The sequence below is a fragment of the Temnothorax curvispinosus genome, unplaced genomic scaffold, assembly GCF_003070985.1.
Source record: "Temnothorax curvispinosus isolate PA1 unplaced genomic scaffold, ASM307098v1 QBEX01011250.1, whole genome shotgun sequence".
Classification (NCBI taxonomy): Eukaryota; Metazoa; Arthropoda; class Insecta; order Hymenoptera; family Formicidae; genus Temnothorax; species Temnothorax curvispinosus.
Window position 1 is genome coordinate 601,346 of NW_020221030.1, and position 10,688 is coordinate 612,033.

General features: G+C 30.6%; 1 protein-coding gene across 1 annotated transcript in view; it reads right to left on the reverse strand.

Moving 5' to 3' along the window:
* LOC112461309 (sodium channel protein Nach-like) overlaps window positions 1-10,316 on the reverse strand; it is a 16,556-nt gene extending 6,240 nt beyond the window's left edge. The window contains exons 1-6 of the mRNA XM_025026511.1: window positions 10,019-10,316; window positions 7,828-7,970; window positions 7,122-7,185; window positions 5,128-5,302; window positions 4,270-4,415; window positions 3,195-3,327 (exon numbers count right to left, since the gene is read on the reverse strand). Of these exons, the coding sequence (XP_024882279.1) occupies window positions 3,195-3,327; window positions 4,270-4,415; window positions 5,128-5,302; window positions 7,122-7,185; window positions 7,828-7,970; window positions 10,019-10,038 (681 nt within the window). The 5' untranslated portion in view covers window positions 10,039-10,316. The remainder of the gene's footprint in view (window positions 1-3,194; window positions 3,328-4,269; window positions 4,416-5,127; window positions 5,303-7,121; window positions 7,186-7,827; window positions 7,971-10,018) is intronic.
* Between the last annotated feature and the right edge of the window lie 372 nt (window positions 10,317-10,688).

The following is a 10,688-nucleotide window of genomic DNA, read 5'->3' on the forward strand; positions in this document are numbered from 1 at the left end:
CTCTCTCTCTCTCTCTCTCTCTCTCTCTCTCTCTCTCTCTCTCTCTCGTTGCTTCTTTTAGACTTCTATAAATTTAATTAAATTAATGAAATTAAATTTATAGAATAAATTGTTTTTACGCATTGATTAATTAAAGCTAAACACGTTTGTTAAAAAGACAATATGTGTTTTATAAAGAAATGTATAATAAAATTGATAATTAAAGAAAGTCGTTACCATCAAAATAGGGGATTATAAGGAGCATGAATCATTTTTGTATAGTATTCAACAATAAAATGTTTAAAAATATCTTGTTTTGTACATAATATTTGTTTCGATATTATTCAACTTGACTAGTCGAATTGCATTTGAACGCTCGAATCAATATGAATATAATTTATAAAACATTTGCTGTTGATGTAAACATCGTATGCAAAATATTTTTTTGCTTGACTCGAGTTCATCCGAGACTCACACGGTTTTTGTAGCGTTGCATGTAATACATGTTTTTTTTTTACGCTGCGCTGCAAAAAGGGACATCGTAATTTGTGTAATGCGCTAGTCTGTTTCCACAAGTTAATTACAACGCAGCTGACATTTACCTGGAATACCATATTGCAACTATGCTCTGTATTATATTTGCTATATTTTTATAAATCAAGATAAAACATCACGATGTTTTGTCAAAAAACAGGAATAAAATCGACTCCCATCGAAAAATTCATTTTGATATATGAATTAATTCCTTATTTATATAAAAACCATAGAACAGCTAATCTTTGTTGTTGTAAAGTAAAGAGATTTCGGACATTTTTATATTATTAAAATTTTTACAGCATATGTATTTTAAAAAGTATTTACAGCATATGTATTTTAAAAAGTATTTCGATGATAAAGATTTCTTGATAAATTTGGGAGTTAATTTTTCTCAGCGAAAGTAATGAAAGAAATAACAAATTAGCAAACAAAAAATATTAAACACAAGCCTTTTTATAAATATGGACGTACATACAAGGTAATACTGTTAAACTATAATATATTATAATAATTAAATAATAATTAATAAATCAATAATCATATAATTGATTTAATAACTTAAGACATACTTTCAGCTTTAACAAACAAATGCTCGAATCTTATATAACAACTGTCTGTTTAATATGAAATTAAAATTAGTAACAAACAATTTTGGAAAACTTTTTAAAGATTTATAAATATATAATAATTACGCTTATTCTACAACGTTTATTTAAAAAGTTTGGTTAATCTTGTATCTGAAAGTATACGACAAAAAGTATCTCGACAAAAGAATAGAATCTTCCAGGACGTTTTTTTGCCCGAATGCGGGTTCTCCGTAAGTGCTGCTACAGCCTAAAGTACACACTACGCTGCAAATATAGCGAAGTGAAGGTAACGCGCGATTATATCGCACCGCTAATGACTTTCACGAGCTTTTTTATCACCGTGCACTATGAGCGAATGAAGCACAGGTGGCCTGTAATGGCACGGTAAGCGTGGAAAAAGTTCACGGCAGGAGGCAGCTACCGATTACCTTCATCACGACGATAGATTTGATGTGTGTACGATATAGTTGAAATATATTTTATATAAAACTGTATTTTTTAATTAATTCAAATAATTACCAGAGCTCGCATTGATATACTTAGGAAATAATTAAGAAATTAACTTATCAAAAAATAAGATTGGAAGATTTACGTTTATGCTGTGAATAATATTTGAGGTCAGATTCTTCACTCGTTACATTTTTTAAATCAGTTTTATGTATATGCTGAAAGTATTATTTATATTTTAATAATAGTATTAAAATATTGTAATTAAATATATTAATCTCAATATAACAATGCTTACTACGTTATCCTCTAAAAGAACCGTACTCTGAACCTTATAGAGAATAAATGTTATCTTTCCACAATTGAATTTAATTTTACTAAAAAATTTAACTGGTGGAAATATCATAGTTTCAACAATTGATCTCTTTTCTAATACAAAAATCATTACTCTTTATGAAAATTTTCCCGAGAAGTTAATTTCAAGTTCCTTTATGTCTTGTGCAATTTTTTAAGACTTTACTTTCAATTTATAACTTAAATCGTAAAATTAAAATTTTACATACATTTTGCTTAATATTTTGTAAAAAAAATTAAAACTTTTATTTGTTTCTGAAAATTAATAGATATAACAATAATGCATTATTTTATAATAAATGTAATAATCTTGTTTGATGCGTTTGATGTGTTTGAAACTAATTAACTAATTAAGTTAAACATTCATCATCAATGATAACCAATGAGGTATAATTTCCTAATTATCTATATGTGTTAAATGTATTTAAAAGTCGGATATATATATTTCGTGATACTTCGCACTATAAAATCGAACGTTAACGCTACGTTAGCATGATAAAGCATTACGCGAATAAATCTTCATTTCGCTCGATTAGCCCCTTTTCATATTCAGCACTCGTGGTAACAACTCGTTACGAGTCGAATATGACCCGTTTTCGCGAGACGAAGATATTTCCAGGCAATTCTCATGCAAGGCGTTTTCTAAATTATACGTTAGATTAGAATTTTACGTACCGGAAAGCGAAAAATTCTTACCGCGACGTATTCTTTCTTTATTTCGACGAAATAAGAAAATTTGCAGAACGTATCGATTACTTTTTATAAACATTTATCGCGATTTTACAATCATTGACGCAACTAAAGAAATCTGTTCTACATATATAGCTGCACTTAACATATCTAACGTTTCACAGAATTAAATTAAGTTCCTATAATTTAATTAAGGCTATTAATTATTTTCCTGAAATTCTCTTGAATACGCAATTTCCTTCTTACAACTATTCTAAATAACAGAAGTTCTTTACATTCATTCAAACTTTTATCATTACCTTGATAAGCAAGACACGCTGACGAAGTTAAGCAAAACATTCTAGGGACACTCTATGTAATTTTATGCATTATCAAGTTTCTCAGAATCTAGGTTAAACAAAGCTGTTTTTTGGTTAATTAAAAAAAAGAAGAATTTTCCAGATTTTAATTTTGCATGAACGATAAATAAGTTTTCCTTAATGGCAGATGTAATTTTGGCCCCGAAATGAAATTGTTCTCTGAGAATGTGGGGATATTAGATATTACTGTGTTTTTGTTTTCCCGACTTATTAAATAGCACGCGATGCCGTTTCTACTTGCCTTCCAACCCACAATGGGCAATATTGAGTAGAAATAATCATCCAAAAGTGGATCCATTACGACCGTTAGACCGCGTTCTATTCCGAGATCATCCACATGGTGCACAGGAATCGACTCAATCACATCGGGCAATCTGTCAAGATATACATAATTGCTGTCATTAATTTTTTGAACGCATTTAACGTATTAACATAACATCAGATTTTCAAACTGAATAACCCACATTCTCTTCTCTCACGATGCTTTAAGCTGACTGACATTTGGCATTATTCGGTATTTATTATCGATTATTTTGCTTTAAGCTGACTGACATTTGGCATTATTCGGTATTTATTATCGATTATTTTGATTAAATACTTAAACACGTTATTAATATAAATGGAAAATAGAACTTGCGTGTGTCTTATTGATTTAAATAAGCTCTTTGCTAAGTAAAAAATAATATGTAAATGATCAATAGAACACATGAATTATTCTAGATGACTTTTCCAGGTCGCAGTAGTTAATCTTTATAATGTGTCGCGTGTACAAAGAGAATTTAAAGTAAATGGCAATATTTTTCTGCGATATAATTGACAAACTGCGATCTAATCGACAAACATTATGGGCAATTTATTGAAAGCAATATAGCTTGTTTATAAATTCAATTCTTATCAATTTGACCACTTTCAGGTATACGATTACAAACTATATTTAAAGTAACTACTTAAAAGAATAATAATAATTTATTAATTTTGTTTTTTTCTTCTCGTCAGACTACAATAATGACTGCGCTCACCTTGGCGCTCACTTTGGGCGCTTTCGTGCTGAAAGCGTCAGTCCATCTTTATTGCTTATTAAATGTTAAAAAAGGATGGAGTGATGCTTTCAGCACGAAAGCGTCCAAAGCGAACGCAGCTAGCCAATAAGTACTATAAAACAAATGCTAAAACAACTTTATATCGTACATATAATTATAAGCTTAGGGAATATGCTTCGTTTGACCATACTAAAACATACCACTGTCGAGTAAGCGGTTAAACTACTGTGTATGCTTCTCGGAAATACATTTTGAGTGAAAGCACGGGATACTCACTCGAGAATGTCGTCGCTTTCACGCGCGTAATTGAAGGTGCAACAGTATCCGTCTTGCGTCTTGCGAAACTCAAAAAGGTTCGAACAGTTTCTAAAGGTCCCATGCAGCTTACATTTCAATAGTATCATCGAACATTGCGGCGTCAGCTGGAAAATGCAAATATACGCGGGACGTGTTGCCGTAAATTGCCGATAATTTCCTGAACGGTAACAACGACGGTCGACACGCGAAGTATCGTGCGAATAATATTTTAATTGATCGTCGGAGAGGAAACCTTTCGTTTAATGCATCTACATCAGGGGAAAAGTAAGCGTTGCTCACATAAATGATTTCTGTTTGCTAGAATTATCAGAGAACTGAAAGTTAGGGAGATAAATTTATGCAGGGAGCGCTCGCAAAAAATTGGGGTAGTAATAACGAGATCATGCTTTTCAAGAAATTTGCATTTTAAATTAGAGAAGCTTGGATTTAAACTCCCATTATTATACTATTTAACAATAAAATTTAAGCAATTTTTAATTATCAGTTATCTAATTTGATAGGATATGAGGTAAAATTAAAAGAAAAAGAAAATGAGAATGTAAAAAAAAAACAGAAACCTCTATCTGACTGTAGCTATGTAAAGGCTTACTTCAAAAATCAACTATGATGGTGATTCATCGATGATGTTTCATTATTCTTTAAACGTATGTATATCTAACATAATTACATAATCTACTACATAATTAGAAAGATTTTATATATACATAAATATATACGAAAAGTCTAATAAAAGTGTTGTTGTAAGTAAAACTCTAGTGTATTATCTATATTTGAAACGTGATTGAAACTTGACGTTGGTTGAGTTTGCATACATACATTTTTCATTAATTCCGTAACATCGTAAGGCCCCTTGTAATAAGCCATCAAAAGCTGATCTATTTCGATATCAAGACTTGCATTCATACGAAAAGTGGAAGAGTAGAGATTGCCCAACTGCATGACCAAGTTGTGAATTTCGTCGACTGATTGGTCCGTAATATTTGCGTTAAAACTGGTTTCAAGAAAAATTTTATAAATATTTTAATTAAAGGCTTCATATATACAGCATATATTTAATATTATATTATAACATTCACATTTCTCAAAGATATATTTAATCTATACGTAATAATCTAGGTGTGTCTTTTATATATAGATGAATGTATAAGTACTCCAGTGCATTTATTTGCTCATAATAAATAAATAATCTCTCTCATATAAGTAATAACTTTAATAGTACCATGCATACCTTTTGTTATAATACAATAGACATAAGACATTTTCCTATTAGCTCTTTATTTTTAAAATAGAATAAAATAGAATAAAATAAAATAAAACTTTCAAATTATCATCAAATCTGGGATAGTTATTCGTATTTTATCTAAATCTTTTTATATTTAATTGTTTAACATCAAAATAAGAAATAAAAACAAAGCGAGGAATTAGTTTAATTTAAAATAATATAAGAAATTTATCTGTAAAACTGCGTATAAGATAATGTTGGAAATGGTCGAAAGTGTTAAAATATTTGGTATTTCAATAATATATCTACTTTAATTAAAATATTTGTAATCAATATCTCCTCACGATATTAGAGCTCGTTAAAAAAATTATAATGTCAATAATCGATGCGCAAGCGGGACAGAAACTTCGCAGATTCCTGTTTCGAATCAACAATTCCGGAAACGTCTCTTCCATTAACGGATACCAAAAGTTCACGAGTGGCTATACGAGGTAGCATCGCGCGAAGCGGCTGGATTTGAGGATATTAACACTCTATTAAATGAGCCGTAACCACTGATTCTACGCTCTCCATCAATGCGCAATGCATCGATCCGTTCTCGTTGCATTCGAAGAAAGTGCTGCGCGATACCGAATTAATGATAATCGGTGAATGCCAGTTGATTCCGAACGTCGTAAAAAGCGAAGTAGGATCCAATGCGTTGAACGGTCGATTAAACTTCGCGTATACATCGTATCAATTGTGGCGAGTTAACTCTATCCTCTGGTCGATAGGAATACCACTATGGTTAGTACCTATCTTCAATCACAGGTTTACATCTATCAACTATAGATACCAGATACGTATCATTTGTCACACACCTATATGATCTCTACATTTGTTTAAAATACATTCATCAAATGCCTATATATTGTTGCAACGTTAATCTTTTTTATATGATTACAAATATTTTAATTAAACTAAATATATTATTGAAATACCAAATATTTTGACACTCTCGACCATTTCCAACATTATCTTATAATTAATACTCGCCATCAATTAATAACATTTAACTGACTTAAATAACAAAAAGTTTCTAAAGCATCTTTAATGCCACTGTTATTATTTTTTCAACAAGTTACATGAGAAGATTCGAAGAACCCAGTATAGATATTGGAAATTTAGATAAATTAATGATGATGCATAATATTAGCATCGTCGACATTATCAAATATTTGCGCTGCCACTTTATTACCAACATAATCTAGAGATAAATCATGCGATCAAGCCGGCGATAGAGGATATTTGCGGATAGATATTTGCGATTCGTGCTGGCAAATGTGGTGACCGTTTTAACACGCCCAGAAAAAATTCGCGGAATAATATGCGTTAAACAGCCAGCGAAACTGAACTTCGAGTGATCCCGATCGATTGTGCAATCTATAGAATTTGATGCGAAATGGCGAAATCATATCCACACGTATTCAAAATGCTGAAGTGGACTTGCGTGTGCATCAGTACCTCGCCATCGTTCGTGCACACGCGAATGTATTCGTTTAATATACGTGAATACAGAGTTTGCGTTTATTTAATAAATTTCGCTCACATGTCGGTCGCCAGTTCCGTCGCGGATTGTCGACTTATCCTGTTAATAGAGCAAATGGAGATTCCTGAAAATTATCGAGGCTTTTGATCAATGTAATAAAATGAAAAAATTTAGAAAAAGAGAATATTACTGTAAAATGCGAAAATTCTTTATGTTTATTAAATAAAATATTATTGTGATATTCTAAATTTTCATATTATACATATAGTGCATATGTGTATGACAGCAAGAATAAAAAATAAAACATGTTTTAAAAAAGAGAAGATATTTAAATATTAAAAACGTAAAAAGGACAGAGCGCGCGCGGATAAAAATTCATATTTTTATTGTCTTTAATTGCCAATGGTTTATTTCATTCTTTTATTAAATAGATATATTTCATTTAGTTATTTATTATATCTTTTGTATTTTTTGTATTTTGTAATTCTACTTTTTAATCTAATTTTTAATATAATAGAAATCTTTATATGAATATATTTTCGTAATTGTATGATTGACTCTATCTTTCCTAGGAAACTATTTATCTGTCAGAAGATAAATAATTCTGATGTGAAATACATATCACGAAAGTTTTATGAACTACAAAACAGGTATATATAGAAATAAACTGTTTTATGCTACTATCAAAAACCAAATAAATCTTTATAAATAAATTGCGTGCATACATGCAAGGGAAATAGCTTGGAAAATAGCTTAATCTCCATACCTGGAAAGTTCAAAGTTGTCGTTCTGTAACTATCTGTTTCCATGGAAGTTATTAAAGGTGTTGTCATAAATTCTTTATATAAAGAATAAACCATAAACACCAGAACAGATATAATTAGGAAATGTATTATAACCCAGAAAATTCTGAAAGATGTATTTCATTACATAAACAAGTGCAAAAATAACATTATGATATTTGGTCATGATATTTCACGATTAAAATGGCAACAGGTTACTTTATTCACTTATTTTATTTACTTTTAAAAGTTTAAAGGCAGCAACATCTGAGATATGAGCAAAAATATTTAAAATATAAACGAATTAAGCGACATCGAGCAATAATTTGTTCCTGTTCGTATCATAACGCGTCCATTACCGAATTCGCACGGCGCAATTAACGTCACGCGTAACGTTACATTAAATCAACTTGCAACGCCGTATCGCGACGTGACTCCGGCATTTTGTGGAATTATGTTTTTTTTTTCTTTTCCTTTCTTTTTTCGAAGCGCGTCGCGTTTGTTTCGTGATTTGTGGATGACTTGATTTGTGCGGCCCGCTATGAATTCAAGAATCTCTACTCACCGCGGTACCGTTAATCTCGCGAAAAATTAGAATGCGCTCATTAAACTGTATAACTTTAATCATACATTCTGTTTATGTGCAAGCTGATATAATGTATGAATCTGTAACGTCTAGCGTGTATAGTCTCTGCGAAAATTGCTTTTATCATTGCTTTAATAAACACCCGATAATCGCATTACGCGAACTGGCTTTGGAGCGCGAGTTTACGTCGTTAAAAGAGTGAGTAATATTCAAATAATTTAATTTGAAAAGTAACATTCAATTTAAAAGTATTGCATAATTCGTAAATATGATAATTCTTCTTCTTTCCTTCTTATCGTTTTATACATATACTAATACCTATAAAATACCTATTATATGTATAACACAAGATTAAAACTTATTAATGTTAATTAAGACAATAGTTGAAAAGAGCCAAATCTGTTTCGGAAAGAAAGCATTTTAAATTTTTATTTTAACTTACAGAATACTTAAAGTAAATAATTCAATTATACCGATTAACGTAATTGCTCGCAAGTATTTTTTAAATTAAAATAGAAACGTGTGCAACGTATATTTTACATATTAATTACTTAAAAATTAAAGAACAGTCTTTGGTGATTTAAATTTGTTTAATAAAATTAATATAAATTTTCAAATTTTACATATATTTAGATATTCCTACATCCATTCCTACATCCACACACTAACTGTACTGTAAATAAAGTAATTTAGAATAAATTAATATAATTCTGATTGTGACGTTACCTTTCAAACCAAGGTCTTTGAGAATCGGCAAGATATTTCAAACTGTTTAAACTGGAATATTGACAATACAATTTTATATATTTTGATACAATCTTTGACCTCGAAAATTCTGATTTTTCCAAATCTTTTGTCATCCATGGTTTCGTGATAAAAATATTGTTTTTAGGTTTGACTTTGTTTTTCTCAATCCACATTATCTATAATCCACTTTTTAAATTATAGATATAGATATAACTCAGAAATTAATTCCACTCTATAATAAATAATTAGTAAAGCTATTACATATTTATTTATATTATTATATGTAAGTTTGCGAATTTATCTTGAAGTTAGATTAATGACAGAACTAGAGAAAGTAATTGTAATAAATATACACTGTTAAATTAAAAGATGAAATTTAAACTAATACCTTGAGTTAAATAACACTTTGTTATTTTTAACAATTATGCGTGTTGAAATTTATTATTTTAACACAAAACAATATTATTTTAAATTCTATTGGTTTAGTTAAAGTAACATTGTTTCAGCTAAATTAACGACATAGTAGGTACCTAGGTTGGTCACCAGTTGGTCACCAAGCGACTTATAGGAATGATTAAAAATGACTCAAATTGAGTATAATTTGACAGTACAACAGTGTATTATTAGATAAATTCTTTTTCTATTTAGATATATATACTAAAGATAAAAACTGAATATAAAAAACTGAAGTATTAAATAATATATCTTGGTGTTTCTTACATAAATATTGTACAAAATAACAGTAATTTTGTTAATTCAGTTCCAGAAATTAAATTCACGATAAAAACATATTCTTATCTAACCATACTTTTCTCGACCAGCTATTCTATTAAGGTATGTACCTTGTTACATCAGTTGACATTTATCTTCAAGATAGCAACCGAGATGTGCAAGTAAAAAAGGATTCAATTATAGATACGTTGTGCAGTTTTGCAGCATTGTATTTAATAATCCGTGGAATTTTTCAACGTCAAGCTTATCACTGATCTAAATTTTGCAGGGCACAAATGATCATTAGAAGATAAGATAATCGATTAAAAATTCGCAATAATTAAAATCTCTTGGGTAATAGAGTAAAACAAGTTTCTCCGCTTTAATAACCGCAAACCGCGCGCAAGAGATCGGAACGGAAGAAAACTGTTATATCTGTGTATGCAACACGAAATGAAAACTCCCGTAGCGCAATTACACGGCGTGTTACGGGCGGCGCGGGTAATATCCCAAACACTCGCGCGGCCATCTGGGATTACGACTGACGTCGTTTACATCGAGCGCCGTAAAACGCGCGTGCGACCGATTCGTACACGTGTTGGTGTCTGCCGCGTTATGACGGAAGAGATCCAGCAAGATCAGATCGTGTATCTGGCATCGTTCAATTACTACTCCGCTATTTTGATATCGCGCTTGCGATCGCTCGGCTATACCGCGGTATATGAAATTGCGCCGTTTGTCGCTTCCTCGGCGATATCGTGAATAGTTTATAAATGTGCGGTACGTAGGCATTGATATATG